Source organism: Zophobas morio, unplaced genomic scaffold (genome assembly GCF_036711695.1).
Source record: "Zophobas morio isolate AGI-343-1 ecotype UQ-CSIRO unplaced genomic scaffold, CSIRO_AGI_Zmor_V1 ptg000016l, whole genome shotgun sequence".
NCBI lineage: Eukaryota > Metazoa > Arthropoda > Insecta > Coleoptera > Tenebrionidae > Zophobas > Zophobas morio.
The window spans coordinates 4,625,022-4,648,039 of record NW_026972121.1 but is presented as its reverse complement, the minus strand read 5'-3'; the positions used below and the strand labels follow the sequence as shown (position 1 = coordinate 4,648,039).

The following is a 23,018-nucleotide window of genomic DNA, read 5'->3' as shown; positions in this document are numbered from 1 at the left end:
ACCAATCAGAACCGATTTTTTTAACGAAAGGTGCACAACAAACTCCACTATACATAAAACTTTTATTATCCAACGTATCACACCAATTACGTATGTTTTTAAATATATACAATTGAGCTAATTAGCCATTTTCCCCTTTCCACTTTTCCATTGGTTTAAGATTTCCTCCGCTTTTTGCAAATTTTCGTCCTTCTTGAAGAAGCAATATCGTACGAAATTTTCAGCTAGTGGTTTATGCGGTACGCTGTAAAAGGCACTGGGAGGTATACCCTGGAGACCGACGTTCTTCGTCATCCATTTTGTGAAGCGATAGTCTTTATATTTGTCCTTTTCACTGTTAAGATTGACTTGAGATTCTAAAATAACCCAGTTGGAATTGGTTGTGCAGACAATTTGATACGTACCTAGCGGGGACCAATCAGCTATCATGAAATAACCTCCTTCGGGTATTGTGGGTTGCATACCCACGTCAGTGAGAAATTTCGCCATATAGTCCCTCTTTGACACTAATTCTTCCGAAATTGAGTTAAAGTAACACTCGTCGGAGTCAAGCCGGGTTAATTCCTTCTCAAAACTGATGGCAGTGGTTTCCTGAAACAAGTTTTGTTTTTTTTTTTTTAATTTATTAAAGTTGGTACAGACTTGGATGGGTGTGTTCCCTGTATACACACAATTCTGGTGGACCATCTGTAAATTGACCATAAGGTTGGCTGGACCGTACGCCCAGCCCAGTTTCCACCCCGTCACACTGAAGGTCTTCCCGGCAGACCCAATGGTAATTGTGCGTTCCCACATTCCAGGCAATGTGGCTAAAAACAATTAGTTGTTAATTAATTGACCTTGATATAAATTAAATTATATAATTATAAAAGTAATTACCAATCCTGATGTGTTTGTTGGGTTTGTACACAATCCACTCATACACTTCATCTGAAACACACAAAACGTTCCACTTTTTGCACAAATCTGCAATAAATTCTAGTTCCTCCCTACTGAAAACCTTCCCCAATGGATTATGAGGTGTATTCAAAATGATCATTTTTGTTTTGGAGTTGAACAAGCCCTCTAGTTCTTGTTTGTCCAAAACCCAGTCTGCTGAAGTGGGCAGCGTTTTGCCCTTGGTTTCTTTCTATAGTAACCATTTTTTTGAAAATTAGCACAACATAACCCAACAACTTACCAGTCTTAAAGGAATAAACCTGGGCACGCCTCCAGCGGTCTTGACCATGGGTTCATAGCAGTCAAAAAAGGGTTCAATAATAATGACTTCATCCCCTACATCCACGTGACCAATTATACTAGAGAAAAGGGCTTCATAGGCACCTAGAGTGGTTAAAACTTCAGTTTGGGGGTTGATTTCTCTACCTATTAGTTTTGAGTAAAGTTTGGCTATAGCGGCAACCAGACGTGGGTGACCCTGGAATATTTTAAGTCATTTGAAACTACTTAAGTTGAAGACAATTACAAAGCCTCTGGTGTATTGGTGGATGAGACAGTTGTCGCTATTTGCGACTTCAGCTAGGGTGTCAGTCACATACCGTGGAGGGGGATAATCAGGGAAACCTTGTCCTAGATTGAGGGGTTTGTGCTCTAGCGCCAGTTGGATATATTCAACCCTGAAAATTTTAATTAGCCAGTTAAGTATAATAATGAAGCTACTAATTACCAAACGCTTTTCTCACTTCCGGCGTATCTTGCGGGTAGTTTGAACTTCTGGTCAATTTCTGATGACATGGTGGTTGTCGAGTGAATGAAGTTTGGGACGACAAGGCGACTCTGAAGACTTCTGAGTAAATGTAAAGGGTTACTGCGCAGAATAGTTCTCACAACCATCTAGAAAAAAAGATAATAACCGTTCAACTCGCTTTCTAATTTAAATAAATATGTTGCGTAAGCACTCAACACACTTACTTACTGTTTTCTGATAAAAATGATAACAGCGACTAGGCTTTTAATTATCTTGGGTAGACTACTTACTTAACTAAAAATATTTATGAATGCACTCGTTCTTCGTGACATTTGACATTGAGTTGACACGAACCTAACCTCAACTAGGCGTCATTAATCAGAAATCTGTCAAACAGGTGTTTGATGCGGGAAATAGAGAGATTGACTTACACTGTAAAGTTGCGTACTTATTTATTGGTAGTTACACTGTATTGTTGGACAAAATAATTGCGTCAAAAACTCTAATATTTTATAAAATGATCAGACTATTTTGGGTTCTAGTGTTAACATCCGTCACGACTTGACAATCTACTTTGTCAATAAAGTGTTAAGGACGGAAGAGTCCCGATTAATTCGGTAATGATTCTGTAAGATTGGGACTCTAATTTCAAGCGCATGATGTTCAGTAGTTCATATTTTTTCATCTAAAACGCATTAAAAAATTAGTTTGAAAAATGGTAGCGTTTTGTTCATACTTTTGGCTGCTTTTTTACACGTGTTTTGGTGATCATTTCTGGAATTGCAACCTCTGTCATTTCTTCAACGTGGCTGGGGGGCGTTCACTACCAGTGTACCTGAAAAAAGTTTAGAGGTTATTTTGGTTTGGTGTGAACAAGGCTTGTTGTTGTGTGGAGGATTCATTGTATTTTTTTAATTTTCATTGATTAGTTGACAATAATTTCAGGTTTTTACCTCAGAAATGAATTAATTAACATCGATAATGCTAAAATGGCGGCTGTAAGTGTATTAAACTACCCAAATAAACGCCATTTACGCCAAAAACCATAAAAAAATAGAGACAATGAGTAAAACACCTACCTAAAAAAGAGCAAAGACGTACTTTTCCGAACTGTAGAAAGTCTGTTTTGTAGTCACGACGAAACTTTACTCTTTATAATAACGGTTCTGAAAGCTGGCTCAAATGCTGAAAACAACAACCCCTTGATTACTTAGGGTCAGAGTGTGTAGTTTTAGGCCAATGGAGGGCGCGACTTGGAACGCTACTTCTCCTGTATAGTGGGTTGCTGACGTCATCATCAAATTTTGCTACTATGTCAGTAGTTTTAGTAATCCCTAAAGTGAACTAGCAAACCACAAACGAATTAATTCATGTTTAGTTTTTATTTTGAAAAATGTATAGTTGTCGAATTGTCAATGGTGACCCTTGAAATGTCTATATCTTTCTTTAATAATAATAATAATAACAATCAATTAATAGTAGATAAAAATTGCCGCAAAAATCTCCCTCTCAGGGTAAAACGCAGACGGTGGTATCCCCTACAAACCCAGATTCTTGGTCATCCACTTGGTAAAACGATAGTCCTTCCATTTATCCTTTTCCGAACTCAGATCAATCTGGGACTCCCTGAAGTCCCTCTTAACCACCAGCTCCGAGGAAGTAGAATTAAAATAACAATCATCCCGATCTAGACGTTCGAGCTCCTTTTCCAATCCAATAGCTAAATTTGGGGACGCCTCCAGCCATTTTGACCATAGGCTCGTAACACTCGAAGAAGGGTTCAATAATGATGACTTCATCCCCTTGGTCTACGTGGCCAATTATGGTCGAAAAAAGAGCTTCGAAGGCTCCAACGGTGGTCAAAATTTCGGTTTGAGGGTTAATTGGGCGCTTTACTAGTCTGGAGTAGAGTTGGGAAAGGGCGGACACAAGTCGAGGGTGACCCTACAAGTCATCATTGACTCTCTTTTAGTTTCAACTATACCCTTACATAATCCCGAGTGTACTGATGGAGAAGACAATCACCACTTTTAGCAATCTGGGCTAAAGTTTGGGTGACGTAGTTCGGAGGAGGGTAGTCTGGGAACCCTAGCCCTAAATTCAAGGGCTTGTAGTCCTCAGCTAGCTGGACATATTCTATCCTGGAAAAAAGAAAACCCCAAGAAACCAAGAAGGTGTAAATTTTACCAAACATTTTTCTGCGTGGGGGTGAGTCTAGAAGGCAACTTGAACTTTTCGTCAATTGTGGACATTGCAGCGGCTCTATTGTAACAAGAATAGAGCGAATTGGACAACCAGTGATAAGTCGAGAGGGGATAAGTCGTAAAAATTTAAACACTGATAAGACAAACAGGAATCATTTATTATTACTTAGTGTGATTAAAGTTGTGGTGGCACGTGAATGTAAATCGGTTCATCGTCTACACTAACCAGATACTTCAGTTCGTTCTCAGTGCTTCCCTCTCTTTCATTCAATTCCTGTGCCACCTGTCTGATAACGTTTTCACCAAGAACTATAGTATTGTCGTCAATCTCGTTCGTCATCGGTACCTGAACATTGACAAAAGAATAATCATCGAAAAGTATGTTCAAAAAAGCATCAGGACTCAGCTTCTTCAAAAAATCACAATTCAACTCGTCGATTTCTTTCAAACTTACTTGACAATTCAAGTTCACCAATTTTATCTTGTTTGAAAGAATCTTCTCCAAAACCACGTTTTCAAGAAGTTTGAGATCAGACATGTTCAAAAACACTTTTAGTTTTTATGAGAAGTACCGGTGATCTGGTTTGAGGTCAGTGGTTATCACAAACTTCAAAAGAAAGTTTTCTTGTTTGAGAAAAGTTACAATGTCACAGATGAGACGCAGTTGTTTGTGGTCTTGGGCTCTCAGAATCAAGGGTGTTAGACTTGATTTCCACAAAGCTAGATACAAGAATTTGAGAGAACCGTCGTACCCAAAGAGTTTCTTTTTTAGTCTTTCGTTGGTTATATTTTCGGTGTCGATTTTGACTTCATGGAAGATACTCAAAGAGTAGTTAATTTCTTGTTTCAGAACGTGATTAATACCTTTGTAGATTTTTGTAACGATATCTTCCTCGTGTTTAAGGACCGTGATATCAAATTCTTTGATTGAGTCGTTCCACAAATCTAAATTTTTCTCTTCGATTAGGTCGTGCGGAACAACCAGAAATGGCGTCAGCAAGATTTCTGCGATTTTCACCAACACGTTTTCTCTAGTTACTTTCAGACCACGTTCGTGTTTTTTAAGGACCTTGTCGGTCTTAAATTTGTATCTAATGTACTTGAGCAATTCATCCGAAATGTCAAAATCGATATTCAACTTATCCTTGATGATTGTGCCAATGAAGAGCATCATTTCCGGTCTTCTTTTCTGTTTAATGTACATCTGGAACTTCGACAAATCTTCATTAACACTATCATCCCTATGGTTCACCATCTGGAAGGTACAAACATCATCAGCATCGTCCGTCGTGTTGAACAAATCATTCTTCTTGGATTTGGACTGCTTGATTTCAACTTTCACCCCTTTCCACGATTCTTTATCATCGGATTGCCACTTCTGGATATTACTCTCGTCGTAAACCACTTCCGGGTTTTTGTCAACCTCGACACTCGAAACTGTGTACAATTTAAAATTCGTGTTGACGAAATCGTCTTTGGGTTTTAGTTTTTTCAAAATTTCGCACTGTTCTTTAAGGCTCAGTTTCCCCGACTCCGCGGTGAGCACAACCGGGGTGTACTTATACTTAATTTCGATTTTCTTGCAGCAAATTGTTTCGATTGTTTTTTTAGGGTGGTCAAACTCGAAGACGATATCTCCAAAATCGTTCCACTTGTCGTTGTTAACCGAGATTTTGAAATCTTGATTGGTGCTCAAAGCGAATCGGACTGCCAGAAATGTGGTCAAAATGTTGATGTAGTGTCGGTTTTCGTTAGAGCCTGGACGAAGAGTGTACACCTCGGTTTCGCCCTCTTTCATGGTTTTAACGATCTAAAACAACATGTGTTAAAAATAAGTTAGAAGACTTTTTTTCTAACCTTGCTGATTTCTTTTTGTTGTTCAGCTAAGATGTGTGTTTTGGTGTTCTTGTGCTGCTTCCAGTACCCATTGGGAAACTTTTCCTTGCATGTGGTGCATTTGGTTTCTCCGTACTTCTGCTTCTGAGCTTCTATGTGTTTGAAAGTTGTTCTGTGGTCTTTCAAGTTTTTGCTAAGAACGATTTCGCCGCAGACTTTGCACTTGGTTTTATCATTCTTGGTTTCGTCATTCTTGGTTTTGTCATTTTTGGGTTCTTCATCCTATGGTAAAACAATGTCTTAGAAAATTTAACACTATGCTTCGATAAAATATATTTCATACAAAATAATTACAAATAACTTTGTTATAAAAACATAATTATACGTAAAATTTCAAAATTCAACAACTTTTCACACTTTCATTTCTTGCATTCTATAGAAATTTTTGACGATTTCTTCTATCACCGCCTTGTCAAAAACTTGTTTCTTCCTCTCATTCCGCCAGTATTCCCCGCTTCGTTCGTTTGTTTTCATCTTCACGTAGTTGAGCAGCTTCTTCAAAACATTGGGACTTTTCGTCTTTTTTGTCAACATGAAATCCAAATTTTGCTTTTCTTCTTTGGTCAGTACTTTCCTGTCGTTATCGTCTACAGTTATTTTTGACTCGGGTTTCAAATCCGAGTACTGGAACACCTTTGCCAAAATCTTCATGAAGCTATTACTTTTGAAGAAAATGTTCATCCGGACTACGAAACCGGCCCTTTTGACTTGCTCTGACAAAGCGGAGTCCTTGTGAAGATTGCCCATGTCGACAACGAGCAAACCAAGAAGCAAATTTTGGAGAATGATAGCTAGGAAGAGTACGAATAGGATGAAGATAAATTTTGAAAAAGATTCCTTGTGAGGGAAGTCGTGGTAGAGATTTTGGTCTGTACTATTGTTACCATTGTTGTTTTCGTGCTTCCAAGGGGTCTGCATATAGTCCAAGTTTCCAGTAAACAAAACAATCGTCTCGAAAATCTTGTTTGGTATCTCGGTTGTCCAGACTTGGTTCTTTTTGGCAAAAAGTATATAGAAACAGATGGCAAAAGCCACGAATTGGATAAAATAGAAAAATATGTATCTAAGATTGTTCGGAGTATAATAACATATTTGGAGTAACCTGGAACGTTATCTAGTAGGAAAAAAAGGACCACGTTTGAGCTCAAAATTGACAAAACTCGAAAAACGTCATTCCACTTGGTGTCAAAAAAATACATCATAATTGCAAAAACGATAAACAGAAGCTCGAAATAGTTATTAGTTTCTTGCCGATATAATTTACAGTTGGCTTTCAACTGTAGAAGTTCTTTTATAATGAAAGTCACTAAAAATATGGACCCGAAAATTGAAAGATAAGGACAAGGAATGTCATTAAAGCTATACAGAACGTACAGATGAAAGAGAAGGTAAAATATTCCATAGAAAACTACGCTCAAGTGGATGTATTGAACCGAACAGCTTAATATAGTTAGTTTCAAATTTTCCCAATGTCGCATAATCAAGATTTTGAAAACCAGGTGATTGAGACTCTCTTTTACTTTCTTAGACGACAAGAAAGTGTCAAAAACCGGGTAAACAGAACCGTCTTTGAGAAAACTGTCACAGTTGATTTTTACTTGTGACCCCTCTTGCTCCACACAGTCGTCCAGATGGTTGTGCAGCACTTCTGGATCTATTTCTTCTATAACTGACTTTTTGCCTGACTTACAGAAGCAGATCTTCCAGTGGGTGATTGTGGAGTTTATACAACACCACCAAGACGTGTTATTCTTGTTGCCATCATCTTCAGTAGTCCAACACAACGAATTCGGGAATTTTAGCAACAGAAGTTGGTTTTCTCGACTGATGATTTTCGCACCTAACTTAAGCAAGTCGGACAATTGAGCTTCTATTTTTTCATACGAGTTTTGGAAATTTTCGTCTAGTACTGCGTCTGGATCGTTGGTTTTGAGTTTTTCTTCGTTTGCTCTGTGGGTGTTAAATTGGTCGAGCAACCAGCTCAAAACTACTGCAAGAGTGTTGTTCAAATCGATGCTGCGAGAGTGATTTTTAAGTAATTCAACCAAAGAGGTACATATTTTACTAAAAACTTCGTCGTCTCGTGGTGTTTCGACATAGAGGTTGCTTAAAATAAGGGCTACCACAGGGTAGTACCCTTTGATGATAGCTGCTTCCAGGATGGAATGACTTTGTTCAAACTTTCGTAACTCGAAGAAGGGTTTAGCTCCATTATTTATCAAATGTTGGATAGATCTTCCCATTCCACTTTTACAAAAAACGTTCATTAGACGATTAGACGTGATATCTTGACTATTCTGGTCACAATCATTGTTCGCTTTATCTTTATACCAGAAGATCAAACCTCTGCGAAAACAGTATTGTAACAAAGTACAACTAGAGTTGTGTTTTTTGTCACCATCCCAGTAGTCATCAATGTTATTAATTTTTCCACCATTGTATTCCAAGAAGTTATCTTCATCGCCGGATTTTAAGAACGAAAAAAGAATCTCTTTGGTTGATCTTGAACCCAAACCTTTTGGTAGTTTCCCCAACCCTTCTTTCCCTTCCAATAGTTCTCGGGCCGTCTTTCCAGAAACCGCGTCTTTACAAAAATCCAAATCTATATTACTATTCTCCAGTAACAACTTCACCACGCCAAAATATCTACGTTTGATAGCTATCAAAATAGGAGTTTGGTTCCAGAAGTTCATATGGTTGATATCAATCTCAGCATCAATCAAAACTTGAGCACTTTTAGTCACGTTTTCTTCTTCATTGTTGATGATTTTCGCCATCTTTGTGTCCGTTCCGTTCTGGCACGACAGGTTAAAACTTTGACTTAAGGTTCCATGCTCAAGCAAAACGTGAAGAGCATTTTCTGATAACATGGTCAAAGTGTTAATTCCATTTTTACCTAGTTTATCACATAGTGCTTGTAATTTATCAGGGTTTGAGGCATAAGCTGCGTAATGTAAAGCTTCCCATCCGTACCATGTTGTGTCAAGGTAGTCAGCTTTAGCACCTTTTTCCAGGAGAAGTTTGACGGTCTCATGGTTCACTCTTTTAAATACATCTTTTTCTTCACAAGCGAGTAATAAAATCGGTTTTTTTAAAACACCGTTTTTGTGGTCGACACTATTCACGACAACAGAGTTCAAAAAATGGTCTTGGATGTTGTTTTGGATGACTTGCTCCCTAAAAGTGACGAAGTCGATTGTCGGGGATATTAAGTTTATTCGTGTTTCGCTCTGTGGAGTGTTTGCACCACTGTTTACAAGCCCTTGAAGCTAGAAAACAAAATCTCTATAAATATTTAAATCGAACTGATAGTTCGCTAAAAATAGACATAATGACGTCACACTTCACGTTGGTATTTGTTTAACTAAAGCAATGTGTAAATAATTTTTTCACACAAAATGCTTACTAAAAATGACCAAGCAAAAAATTATATTTGTAGAGGTACTTACTTCATAAGAGTCTTCATCACCCATGATAACCTCCAAATTGCACCACACCTTTTTCACTAGGAAGATATATTATTTTTATCACAATGTATGCCTACAGTCCTTCTGCCTCAGCTTCGTAGAAATCCCACATCAATTAAGCGATTCACACGAGAACCGCTTAATTATCAGTTTTTGATAATCTTGTTTTTGGATTTTTTTATCATTTGTTTATTTCTTACAAGTTTATTGAAATACTTGTAAGTTGTTTACTGTTTCATCACGATGAGGGGACTTGCCGAACGATTGTTGATATCTCTACAACATTCTTTAGTAACTATTTAATAAAGTAACAAGTTCCTGCACGTTTGATCTATGAATCCGAGTTGAATTTACACTTAAACAAGCTAAGGACGACTGGGTACTTTCATGTATTCTCGATGTTTCGTGACCCCTAGGTTACAAAAAAACAGGTCTCCGGTTTTAGCCTGTCTGGATTTTTATTAGCCGATTCATGGTGTCTCACAATCCAATCGATTTGTTATCAGTTATTGATAATCTGTTTTCTTGTTTTTTTTTTATCATTTGTGTTACTTATTACAAATTTATTGAAATATTTGAAGTTGTTTACTGTTGAGGTTTTGGGAAAATCCATGTCGTCACGATGCGGGGACTTGCCAAACGATTACTGATATCCTTACAACATTCTTCAGTACCTAGTTTATAAAATAACAAGCTCCTGCACGTTTAGTTTATGAATCCGTGTAGAGTTTCTACCCGAGACAAGCTAAAGAAGGACATATTGTAATACAGTCCATCGGGCAACTGGTTACTGTCATGTATTCTCGACATTTCATGGCCGCTAGAGTACGAAAAATAGGTCTCCCGTATCCGTTTGTCTCTCTGTTATCTGTCCGGTTCTTATTTGACTGGTAATCTCCGAAACTGCCGACAGATTGTTGTCAAATGTATGTTAGAAATATCATGTACAGGGTAAAACCCATCCATTTGTAGTTTATGAATCTATGTTGAAACCACCTTACGTTTTCAGTTTTTTTATTCTTCGATTTTTCAATTTCTGGATTTTCAGTTTTTCAGTTTCTTAATTTCCAATTGTTTGGTTACTCAGTATATGGATTTTTTTGACTTTTTTCTTAATATGTGTAGTAATCTTTTCACAGCAAGAAACTTAAAACATGTTAAAAATGGTAAATTTGAATAGGGAAATATCGATTTTGCAATTACACTCCGCCCCTCGATCTGACAACGAATGAAAAATTCATATTGATTGAGATCGAGACGGATGGGTGGAGCTTCTCTTTTGGTTTACTTTTGTAATCAATACATTTAGTTTTCTTTGTATAACACGATTACTTAAGAACATATTTCATACGGTAATTTCTCGTACAAAAATAAGGATTTTGCAATTAAGCTTACGACGAAAAAAAAAATCGTCAGAATTGAGTTAGGGCGGGTGGGCGGGCCTTATATTTTGCCTTTGTTTTCTTAAGAAACACTTTAGTTTCATGTTGTGAAAAGTAGTCTACACATATTAAAACAAAAAGGAAAAGTCAACCCGCCCACCCACCCTAGCTCAATTGTGATGCTTTTTTCATTCGTCGAGAATCAAGGGGGCGGAGCTTAACTGCAAAATACTTATTTCTTTACAAGAAATTATAAACATGTTTTTCAGTTTTGTGTTGAAAAAAAATTGATCTTTCGGTATTTCAGTTTTTTGATTCGTAAAATTTTTGTTTTTTCAATTTTTCGATTTTTCAATTTCTCGAAATTTCGACGTTTCGATTTTTTGGTTTGTTCAATTTCTCAATTTTTCAATTTTTCGCATTTTCGATTAATCGAGTTTTTGACTTCTCGTCTTTTAGATTTCTCGATATGTTGGTGTTTTGTTTCTCGATGTTTCGAATTTTACAACTTTTTGATGTTTCGAATTTTCGTGTATTTTTAATTTTACGACTGTTTGGCTTTCCAATTTTTTGATTTTTTAAATTTTAGTTTTGGGTTTTTTAATTTTTTCATTTGACGATTTTTTGATTCGATTTCTTGGCTTCTCGGTTTCTCAATTTTAATAATTTTTTGACGTTTCGATATTAAGATTTCTCGATGTTTCAAGTTTTCCCTTTCCCAATTTTTCAACTTTCGGAATTTTTAAAATTTGGATTTTGTTGATTTCTTGGTTTTTCGATTTTTCGAATTTTAGGCTTTACGATTTTTTAATTTTTGTTTTTTTAAACTTTAATTTCCTCAGTTATTCGGATTTCGATTTTTCGGTTTTTCAATCTTTCGATTCTTTAAATTTTTTAATTTCTCGGTTTTTCGATTTCTCAACACTCCAATGTTTCAATTTTTCGATTTCTGGAGATTTCGATGTTTCTTTCGATTTTTCGATTGTTCAATTCCTCGATTTTTCAATTTTTCGAATTTTCAGTTTATCGATTTTGAGCTACTTCGATTTTTCAATTTTTCGATTTTTTAAATTTTGGATTTTTTGATGTCTCGGTTTTTCGATTTTTCAATTCTCTTATTGTTAAATTTCACTTTTAGCTATTTTGATTTCTCAATTTTCCAATTTTTTTGACGTCTCGACTTTTTAAATTTTGGTTTTTCGATATGTCGGTTTTCCGATTTTTCAATTTCTCGATTTTTCACTTTTTCAGTTGTTTGTTACTTCCATTATTCAACTTTTCGATTTTTTTTTTTCAGTTTATTGGTTCTTCAATTTTTCGATTTTTTAATTTCTCGATGAGGGTTTTTTGATTCGATTTCTTGGATTCTCGGTTTTTCGATTTTAAAAATTTTTTGACTTTGGGATTTTTATGTTTCGATTTTTCAAGGTTTCGATTTCTCAATTTTTCAACAATTCAATTTTCGGATTTTTCAATGTCTGGATTTTTACATATTTAATTTTTTTTTTCTACTTTCTATTTTTAATTGTTTGCTTTAAATGTATCTCATGTTGTTTGTACTTGTACGGACCACGTTGCCTTGGAATATTCTTATTTACGTCAAAATTTGTTCTTAATAATTTAGCTTCTTTAAATCGCTCGCTGCGCTCGTATTCTAAGCTAAACTGTACAAAAAAGAACTTTTTTTCACAGTTCAGTACCTCAAATGTGATTATGAAAGAATCTCAGCGAAGCTATCTGGGTTTGTTGGTAGTAACAAATTTCTAATCTTGTTACTTTAAAAATCGGCTCTTAAATAATAAGTAAATGTTTGTTACGTAAACTTTCGTTTTAAAATTGAAGATTTATTTATATTTCACTTACATATTTACTAGCGATAGGTAAATATTAAGATTTGTGATAAGTATTTCAAAAATGTCACACCTAACTGATAAGTACAACTATATAAATATTAGCTAGCTGTATGAAAAATGGTAGCGTTTTGTTCATTTTTTTGGCTGCTTTTTTATATGTGCCATGTTGATCAATCCTGGAGCTACAAATTCTGTCATTTCTTTAACGTGGCTGGGGGGCGTTCGGCAAAAAGTTTTGAGGTTATTATTGGTTTGGTGTGAACAAGGCTTGTTGTTGTGTGGATCCACCTTATTTACTATGAGGTTTATTTATGTGTTTTGTTGGTAATACATTTTCATTGATTAGTTGATAAAATAACTAATGCTCAAATTAGCAACTATTTCAGGTTCTTGTTTCAGAAATGAATTAATTAACATCAATAATGCTAAAATGCTCAAAACAAGAACCCCTTGGTCTCTTCGGTACAGAATACATAGTTTTAGAACTGGATAATGGAGGGCGCGACTTGGAAGGCTACATCTTCTGTATAGTGGGTTGCCGACATGATAAATTTTAAATAGATAATGACTTAATCGACGACATCATCATCAAATTTTGTTACCGCGATATAGTCATTAGTTTCTGTAATCACTAAAATGAACTAGCAAATCACAGCACAAACCATTATTTTGAAAAATGTAGTTTTCGAACTGGCCACTGGAGGGCGCTACTAGAAATGTCTATTACATTTGTATAGTGGGTTATCGATGCGAAAATTTTTTTATTATTAATAATAATAATCATCAATTATTTAATAGTAGATAAAAGTTCCAGCAAAAACTTTTCCTTGAATACATATTAAGACTTCCACTTCTTCAAAATTCTGGCAGCCTCTTCCAAATTTTCGTGTTTCTATAACAATTATTATTTAACACAAAATTGTGTTTATTTCTTTACTACCTTGAAGAAGCAATATCGCACAAAATTTTCAGCTAAACTCTTATCCCTCTCGGTGTAAAACGCAGACGGTGGTATCCCCTGCAAACCCAGATTCTTGGTCATCCACTTGGTAAAACGATAGTCCTTCCATTTATCCTTTTCCGAACTAAGATCAATCTGGAACTCCAGTGGTGTCCAGTCCGCCACCATAAAATAACCACCTTCTGGAACCGTGGGCTTCATTCCAACCTCACACAAAACCTTAACCATAAAGTCCCTCTTAACCACCAGCTCCGACGAAATAGAATTAAAATAACAATCATCCCGATCTAGACATTCGAGCTCCTTTTCCAACCCAATAGCTACAACTTCCTTCAGAACCAGTGAGTGTGTTTCTGGAAACTTGAGAGCAAACCTGGATGGGTGTGTTTCCAGTGTAGACAGAATTCTGGTGGACCATTTGCAAATTGTAGAGCAAATTGGAAGGACCATAGGCCCATCCTAGCTTCCACCCAGTGACACTGAAGGTTTTCCCAGCCGAACCAATAGTGATAGTCCTGTCCCACATTCCAGGAAGAGTAGCTAAAATGAATAGTCATCATGGTAACACCAGCGTAATTAACCTACCGATTCGTATATGTTTATTGGGTTTGTAGACAATCCATTCGTAGACTTCGTCAGAAATACATAACACGTTCCACTTCTTGCACAAATCCGCGATGTGTTGGAGTTCTTCAAGTTTGAACACTTTGCCGAGGGGGTTGTGGGGGTTATTTAGCACAAGTTGCTTGGTTTTGGGGCTGAAGAGACCCTCGAGTTCGTCTTTGTCAAGGGTCCAGTCACCAGAGGTAGGTACTTGATTGGGTGGAAGATCTTTCTACAACTCGAAATGAGTTTATTTTTTAACTAAGTGGGGTGTTGCATTACTAGTCGCAGAGGGATAAATTTGGTGGTTCAATAATGATGACTTCATCCCCTTGGTCTACGTGGCCAATTATGGTCGAAAAAGAGCTTCGAAGGCTCCAACGGTGGTCAAAATTTCGGTTTGAAGGTTAATTGGGCGCTTCACTAGTCTAGAGTAGAGTTGGGAAACGGACACAAGTCGAGGGTGATCCTACCAGTCATCACTGACACTCTTTTAGTTTCAATTATATCCTTACACAATCCCGAGTGTACTGATGGAGAAGGCAATCACCACTTTTAGCAATCTGGGCTAAAGTTTGGGTGACGTAGTTCGGAGGAGGGTAATCTGGGATCCCTAGCCCTAAATTCAAGGGCTTGTAGTCCTCAGCTAGCTGGACATACTCTATCCTGGAAAAAAGAATACACCAAGAAACCAAGAAGGGTGTAAATTTTATCAAACATTTTTCTGCGTGGGGGTGAGTCTAGAGGGCAACTTGAACTTTTCGTCAATTGTGGACATTGCAGTAACAAGAATAGAGCGACTTGGACAAATAGTGATAAGTCGAGAGGAGATAAGTAATAAAAATTAAAACACTAGTAACATAAACAGGAGTCATTTATTAATTATTATTTTGTGTGATTAAAGTTGTGGTGGCACGTGAATGTAAGTCGGTTCTTCATCAACACTAACCAGATACTTCAGTTCCTTCTCCGTGCTTTCGTCTCTTTCATTCCAGTACTTTGCCAACTGTTTGATAACGTCATCACCAAGAACTATAGTATTATCGACAATCTCTTTCGTCATTGGTACTTGGACATTCACAAAAGAATAATCATCAAAAAGTATGTTCAAAAAAGCATCAGGGCTCAGCTTCTTCAAAAAATTACAATTCACCTCGTGGATTTCTTTCAAACTTACTTGACAATTCAAGTCCACCACTTTTATGTTTTTTGAAAGTATGTTCTCAAAAACTTTCTTCTGAAGAAATTTGAGATCGGACATGTTCCAAAACACTTTTAGTTTTTCTGGCAAGCACCGCTGATTTGGTTTGAAATCAGTTGTAACTACAAACTCCAAGCGAAACTTTTCTTCTTTGAGAAAAGTTACAACGCTGCAGATGCGACGGAGTTGTTTGGGGTCTTGGGCTCTCAGAATCAAGGGTGTTAGACCTGATTTCCACATCGCTAGATACAAGAATTTGAGAGAATTGTCGTACCCAAAGAGTTCCTTTTTTAGTTTTTCGTTGGTTATATATTCGGTGTTGATTTCGACTTCACGGAAGATATTCAAATAATAGTTTGTTTCTTGTTTCAGAACGTGATTAATACATTGGTAGATTTTTGTAACGGTATCTTCCTCGTGTTTAAGGAAAGTGATATCAAATTCTTTGATTGCGACTTTCCACAAATCTAAATCTTTCTCTTGGATTAGGTCATGCGGAACGACCAGAAATGGTGTCAGCAAGATTTCTGCGATTTTCACCAACACGTTTTCCCTGGTCACTTTCAAACAACGTTCATCCTTTTTAAGGACCTTGTCGGTCTTGAATTTGCCTTGAACGTACTTGAGTAATTTACCCGAAATGTCAGAGTCGATATTCAACTTATCCTTGATGATTGTGTCAACGTAGAGCATCATTTCCGGTCTTTGTTTCTGTTTGATGTACATCTGGAACTTCGACAAGATTTCGTTAACGCTCTCATTCCTATGGTTCACCATATGGAAGGTACAAACATCATCAGCATCATCCGTCGTGTTGAACAAATCCTTCTTCTTGGATGTGGACTGTTTGATTTCAGCTTTCACCCCTTTCCACGATTCTTTATCATCGGATTGCCACTTCTGGACATCACTCTCGTCGTAAACCACTTTTGGATTTTTGTCAACCTTGACACTTGAAACTGTGTACAGTTTGAAATTCGCGTTGACCAAATCGTCTTTGTGTTTTAGTTTTTTCAAAATTTCGCACTGTTCTTTAAGGCTGAGTTTCCCCGACTCCGCGGTGAGCACAACCGGGGTGTACTTATACTTAGTTTCGATTTTCTTGCAGCGAATTGCTTCGATTGTTTTTTCAGGGTGGTCAAACTCGAAGACAATGTCACCAAAATCGCTCCATTTGTCGTTGTTAACCGAGATTTTGAAATCTCGAATGGTGCTCAAAGCGAATCGGACTGCCAGAAATGTGGTGAAGGTGTTGGTGTATTGTTGATTTTCGTCAGAGCCTAGACGAAGAGTATACACCTCGGTTTCGCTAATCTAAAGCAACAGTGTTAAAAGTAAGTTAGAAGATTTTTTTCTCTAACCTTGTTCATTTCTTTCTGTACTTCAGCCGCGATGTGTATTTTGGTGGTCTTGTGGTTCTCCCAGTTCCCCTTGGAAAACATCTCCTTGCATATAGGGCACTCGTTCTCTTTGATAGGTTCGACAATCTAAAACAAGAGTGTCAAAAGTAAGTTAGAAGATTTTTTTTCTAACCTTGTCGACTTTTTTTTGTTCTTTGGCCACGATGTGTGTTTCGGTGGTCTTGTGCTGCTTCCAGGACCCCTTGGGAAACTTTTCCTTGCATATGTGGCACTTGATCTCTTTGGTGTTCTAAAACAATAATGTCAAAAGTAAGTTAGAAGATTTTTTTCTAACCTTTTTCTCTTTTTTCTCTTCGGCCAAAATGTGTATTTCGGTAGTCTTGTGCTTCTTCCATGACCCCTTGGGAAACTTTTCCTTGCATATGGGGCACTTGCTCGCTTTGATGATTTCATCGGTCTAAAACAACAGTGTCAAAAGTAAGTTAAAAGATTTTTTTCTAACCTTGTTGATTTCTTTTTGTTGTACAGCTAGGATGTGTGTTTTGGTGTTCTTGTGCTGCTTCCAGGAGCCCTTGGGATACTTTTCCTTGCAGATATGGCACTCGATCTCTTTGGTGGTTTCGTCGATCTAAAACAACAGTGTCAAAAGTAAGTAAGAAGATTTTTTTCTAACCTTGTTGATTTCTTTCTGTAGTTCGGCCGCAATGTGTGTTTTGGTGTTCTTGTGCTGCTTCCAGTATCCTTTGGGAAACTTTTCCTTGCATATGGTGCATTCGGTTTCTCCCCACTTCTGCTTCTGAGCTTCAATGTGTTTGAAGGTCGTCCTATGGTCTTTCAAGTTTTTGCTAAGGACGGTTTCGCCGCAGACTTTGCATTTGGTTTCGTCATTCTTGATTTGATCATCCTATAGTAAAAAAATGTCTTAGAGAGTTTAACACTACGCTTCGATAAAAATATATTTCATACAAAATAATTACAAATTATTGGCACTTTGTTACAAAAACATAATTAAAGCCTCAAAATTCAACAACTTTTCACATTTTCATTTCTTGCATTCTATACAAATTTTTGACGACTTGTTTCTTTCTCTAATTTCGTTCGTTTGTTTTCATCTTCATGTAGTTGCGCAGCTTCTTCAAAATATTCAGTCCTTTCGTCTTTTTCGTCAACATGAAGTCCAAATTTTGCTTTTCTTCTTTAGTCAATATTTTCCGGTCGTTATCGTCTACGGTTATTTTCAACACGGGGTCCAATTCCGAGTACTGTCCCAAAATCTTCATGAAGCTATTATTTTTGAAGAAAATATGCATCCGAAGTACGAAACCGGCCTTTTTGACTTGTGCTGATAAAGCGGAGTCTTTGCGAAGATCGCCCATGTCGATAACGAGCAAACCAAGAAGCAAGTTATGGAGAATGATAGCTAGGAAGAGTACGAATAGGCTGAAGATGAATTTTGAAAAAACATCCTTGTAGGAGAATTTGTGGTAGAGATTTTGGTTGGTACTATTGTTACCATTGTTGTTTTCATCCTTCCAAGGGGTGTCCATATATTCCAAGTTTCCAGTAAACAAAACAACCGTCTCGAAAATCTTGTTTAGTATCTCGGTTGTCCAGTCTTGGTCCTTTTTGGCAAAAAGTATATAGAAGCAGATGGCAAAAGCCAGGAATTGGATAAAATAGAAAACTAAGTATCTAAGATAGAAAACGATCGTTCGGAGTATAATAACATATTTGGAGTAAGCTGGAACGTTCTCCAGTAGGAAAAAAAAGACCATGTTTGAGCTCAAGATTGACAAAACTCGAAAAACGTCAATCCACTCGGTGTCAAAAGAGTACATTATAAAGGCAAAAACGATGAACATAAGCTCGAAATAATTACTAATTTCTAGCAGATATAATTTACAGTTGGCTTTCAGCTGTAGAAGCTCTTTTACGAGGAAAATCACTAAAAATATGCACCCAAAAATTGAAAGATAGGGACAAGGAACGTCGTTAAAGCTACACAGAACGTACAGATGTAAGAGAAGGTAAAATATTCCATAGCAAACTACGCTCAAGTGGATGTATTGAACCGGATAGCCTAATATACTTAGTGTCAAATTTTCCCAATGTCGCATAATCAAAATTTTGAAAACCAGGTGAGTGAGATTCCCTTTGACTTTCTTAGACGACAAAAAAGTATCAAAAACCGGGTAAACCGAATCGTCTTTGATAAAACTGTTACAGTTGATGTTTACATCTTTCCCCTCTTGTTCCACACAGTCGTCCAAATGGTTGTGCAGCACTTCTGGATCTATTTCTTCTATAACTGACTTTTTGTCTGACTTACAGAAGCAGATCTTCCAGTGGGTGATTTTGCTTTCTGGATCTTTCTCTGTGGAGTTTCTACAACACCACCAAGACGTCTTACTCTTAGTGTCTTCATCTTCACTAGTCCAACACAACGAATTCGGGAATCTTAGCAACAAAAGTTGATTTTCTGCACTGATGATTTTCGCACCTAACTTAAGCAATTCGGATAATTGACCTTCTATTTTTTCATACAAGTTTTGGAAACTTTCGTCTAGTTTTGCGTTTGGATCGTTGATTTTAAGTTTTTCTTCGTCTGCTCTGAGGGTGTTAAACTGGTCTAACAACCAGCTCAAAACTACTGCAAGAGTGTTGTTCAAATCGATACTACGAGAGTGATTTTTAACTAGTTCAACTAAAGAGGTACAGATTTTATCGTATGGTGGTGGTTCAGCGTCGGGTTTGCTTAAAATGAGAGCTACCACAGGGTAGTACCCTTTGATGATAGCTGCTTCCAGGACGGAATGACCTTGTTCAAACTTTCTTAACGTGGTATAGGGATCAGCTCTATTATTTAGCAAATGTTGGATAGATTTTCCCATTCCACTTTTACAAAAAATATTCATTAGACGATTAGACGTGATATCTTGACCATTCTGGTCACAATCATTGCTCGCTTTATCTTTATACCAGAAGATCAAACCTCTGCGAAAACAGTATTGTAACAAAGTACAACTAGAGTTGTGTGCGTTGTCACCATCCAAGTCGTCAACAAAGTCACTAATTTTTCCACCATTGTATTCCAAGAAGTTATCTTCATCGCCGGACTTTAAGAACGAAAAAAGAATGTCTTTTGGTGATCTTGAACCCAAACCTTTTGGTAGTTTCCCCAACACTTCTTCCCTTTTCAATAGTTCTCGTGCCGTCTTTCCACAAACCGGGTCTTTACAAAAATCCAAATCTATATCACTTTTCTCCAGTAACAACTTCACCACGCTAAAATATCTACGTTTGATAGCTATCAAAATAGGAGTTTCGTTCCAGAAGTTCGTGTGGTTGATATCAATCTTAGCGTCAATCAAAACTTGAGCACTTCTAGTCACGTTTTTTTCTTCTTTGTTGATCTGCTGTAAGTAAAATATTTGAATCTTGCTTGATCACAAAACTAACACCTATCTTTAATTCTTTAATTATTCCTGAACAGCATGGTTTTTATAAACAACGTTCAACAGTTACTAACTTATTCAGCTACGTCAACCTCATTTTAACAGCGTTAGGTAGAGGTTCCGAGGTTCACTCAATATATATGGACTTTTCTAAAGCATTTGATAAAGTGAACCATTCCATCCTTATTCATAAATTGGAAGAGTACGGTGTATCAGGGTCCCTACTTACATGGTTTATCTCGTATATTTCCAATAGATCGCAACAGGTTAAGATAGCCAATTGTCTGTCACATATGGTGAATGTAACCTCGGGAGTTCCCCAAGGGTCAATTCTGGGGCCCCTATTATTTTTGATATATGTTAATGACATAGGATATAAATTTGAAAGTCCTTATCGTCTATTCGCTGATGATTTAAAAATTTTTAGAATTATAAATTCTAGAAATGACGTTACAACTCTACAACGAGATCTTGGTCATCTGGAAGAGTGGTGTGTTTCCAACAATATGTTACTAAATGAAGATAAATGTCACGCAATAAATTTTAGTAGGAAAATTGTATCATGCAAGGTTAAATATATTTTAAATGGCCAAATACTTAACTTTGTTTCTGAAGTTAGAGACTTAGGTATCACTTTGGACTCGAAGTTGACATTTATACCACATTACGAAAAAATTGTGTGTAGAGCTAATAAAATCTTAGGGTGTGTAACAAGATACGGTAGTGAATTCAAAAATTTACAAACAATAAAAACTTTGTATGTTACACTAGTTAGATCGGTAACGGAGTATGGATGTATACTTTGGTCACCTCAATATAAAATCCATATCGACAGATTAGAGGCGATACAACGAAAATTTCTTAATTGTGTTAAGCATAAATTGCCTAACAATTTACAAATAGACTTCAATTACAATTTAAGTTTGAGCTATCTTGGAATGACAACATTATGTACTAGACGAAAATACTTTCAACTTTGCTTTGTTTTTAGAGTCATGAACAATCTTTTGGACTGTAACGAAATTCTGCATTCCCTATTTTTTTATGTTCCGCAGTTTGCTGTGAGGAGAAGTCCATTGTTTAGTATAGAAAGCTGTAGGAGAAACTATACTTTAAATTCTCCATTGAACACAGCACTCCGTACTTGCAATGAGTTCTCGGATTCATTGGATTTTTTTAATTGTCAATCTTATGCTGTTTTTAAAAATCGTGTCCATCATTTACTGTGTTCTTAAAGTTACTGTAAATGTAATCTGTATCATTATTATTGTAAATGGGATACTTACTTGCCCGTGAATATAGATTATCATTATTATAGCGACATTAGGTTTTGTGGTGTGCTAATATCTGCATCAAAGAATGTTATATTTAGTTTTAGTTTTATTTCATGTACATCCTAAATTTTTAGTTATAAGTTACTTAATGAATTGCTTTCTTGTTTTATGTAATAGGAGTTTCTTTCCGTTAATAAACTATTATTATTATTATTATATTGGCCATCCTTGTGTCCGTTCCGTTCTGGCACGACACGTTGAAAATTTGACCTAAGGTTCCATGCTCAAGCAAAACGTGAAGAGCATTTTCTGATAACATTGTCAAAGTGTTAATTCTATCTTTACCTAGTTTATCACATAGTTCTTTTAATTTATCAGGGTTTTTTAGGCATAAGCTGCGTAATGTAAAGGCTCCCATCCGTACCATTTTGTGTTAATGTAGTCAATATCGGTATCTTTTTCCGGCAGAAAGTTGACCGTTTCATTACTCACTTTTTTAAATTCAGCTTTTTCTTCAGAAGGCATTAACAAAACGGTGTTGTCATTCACGACAGAAGGGTCTAAATAATGCTCTGGGATGTTGTTTTGGATGACTTGTGTTTCGGTTTGTGGAGTGTTTCGACCACTACTATTTACAAGCCCTTCAAGCTAGAAAAGAAAACGCTATAAATATTTAAACCGAACTGACAGTTCGTAAAAAATAGACTCAATGACGTCAAGCTTCACGTTGGTTTTTGTTTAACTAAACCCATGTGTAAATAATTTTTTCGCACAAAATACTCACCGAAAATGACCAAACAAAAAAATTATCTCGTATTTTTCGAAGGTACCTACCTCATTACTGTTTTCAATATCCATGGTAACCTTTGCACCACACCTTTTTCACTAGGAAGATATATTATATTATCACCGTCGAACTGGCGTTTGTACTAATATGAGTGCATTAATTTAGCTACTAATCAGTTTTAGTAGAAAAGTTAAGAGTTACGTGGCAGCAGAAAGTGGACGTTGCTTTCAACCCGACACCCGGTCGGAGTTATGCCTACAGTCCTTCTGCCTCACCTTCGTAGAAATCCCACGTCGATTCACGCGAGGACCGCTTAGTTATCAGTTGTTGACAATCTGTTTTTTGGGTTTTTTTTATCATTAGTTTATTTATTTATTACAATTTTATTGAAATATTTAATATTTACTTTCATTGAAATATTTAAAGTTGTTTACTGTAGAGGTTTTGGGAAAAAAACACGATGAGTGGACTCGCCAAACGATTATTGATATCCCTACAACATTCTTTAGTACCTATTTAACTATATAATAAGCTCCTGCACGTTTAGTTTATGGATCCGTGTTGAGTTTTTACCCGAGACAAGCTATGGAACTTCGTATTGAAATAGTGTCCATCGGGCGACTGGGTACTTTCATGTATTCTCGACATTTCATGACCCCTAGAGTACGAAAAATAGATCTCCCGTATCCGTTTGTCTCTCTGTTATCTGTCCAGATTTTTATTTGACTGATAATCTCCGAAACTGCCGACAGATTGTTGTCAAATGTATGTTAAAAATTGCATGTAGAGGGTAAAACCCCTCCATTTGTAGTTTATGAATCTATGTTGAAACCACCTTAGTTTTCAGTTTTTTTATTCTTCGATTTTTTAATTTCTGGATTTTCAGT

The 23,018-nt window shown here is 36.5% G+C and overlaps 3 protein-coding genes and 1 pseudogene across 7 annotated transcripts in view; all 4 read right to left on the bottom strand.

Annotated features, from left to right (window-relative positions):
* Positions 1-48: 48 nt before the first annotated feature.
* LOC135129605 (kynurenine aminotransferase-like) lies at positions 49-22,389 on the bottom strand. 5 transcript variants are annotated; one of them, XM_064056803.1, is made up of 10 exons: positions 2,767-2,901; positions 2,424-2,522; positions 2,119-2,372; positions 1,667-1,833; positions 1,466-1,616; positions 1,181-1,417; positions 880-1,129; positions 643-809; positions 405-591; positions 49-356 (listed from the first exon to the last, which is right to left on the bottom strand). In XM_064056803.1, the coding sequence occupies exons 4-10, from the start codon at positions 1,831-1,833 to the stop codon at positions 118-120; spliced, it is 1,398 nt and encodes a 465-aa protein (XP_063912873.1). In that variant the 5' UTR covers positions 2,119-2,372; positions 2,424-2,522; positions 2,767-2,901; the 3' UTR covers positions 49-117. The 5 variants fall into 5 exon arrangements, 4 of the variants coding, with proteins under 4 accessions (XP_063912873.1, XP_063912874.1, XP_063912875.1 ...); XM_064056804.1 differs by lacking the exons at positions 2,119-2,372; positions 2,424-2,522; positions 2,767-2,901 and adding an exon at positions 1,978-2,087; XM_064056805.1 differs by lacking the exons at positions 2,119-2,372; positions 2,424-2,522; positions 2,767-2,901 and adding an exon at positions 1,916-2,064.
* On the bottom strand, positions 6,044-9,382 carry LOC135129611 (uncharacterized; annotated as a pseudogene).
* On the bottom strand, positions 12,779-14,353 carry LOC135129740 (kynurenine aminotransferase-like; the record flags this gene model as incomplete). The annotated part of the gene is made up of 5 exons (XM_064056985.1): positions 12,779-13,381; positions 13,430-13,780; positions 13,824-13,990; positions 14,036-14,285; positions 14,336-14,353. Coding segments are annotated over 5 exons (840 nt in total), but the record flags the coding sequence as incomplete, so codon positions are not given.
* LOC135129603 (uncharacterized) overlaps positions 17,558-23,018 on the bottom strand; it is a 35,243-nt gene continuing 29,782 nt past the window's right edge. Inside the window, exon 3 of the mRNA XM_064056800.1 lies at positions 17,558-17,697. The gene's annotated coding sequence lies outside the window, so the exon portion shown is untranslated. The remainder of the gene's footprint in view (positions 17,698-23,018) is intronic.

Bases quoted from the DNA above. Each gene is read 5' to 3' on its own strand.
- LOC135129605 (XM_064056803.1), bottom strand. From the start codon at position 1,833: ATGGTTGTGAGAACTATTCTGCGCAGTAACCCTTTACATTTACTCAGA. The intron at 1,617-1,666 runs GTAATTAGTAGC...TAAAATTTTCAG, and splicing joins GGAAGTGAGAAAAGCGTTTG to GGTTGAATATATCCAACTGG. The intron at 357-404 runs GTACGTATCAAA...GGGTTATTTTAG, and splicing joins AGCTGATTGGTCCCCGCTAG to AATCTCAAGTCAATCTTAAC.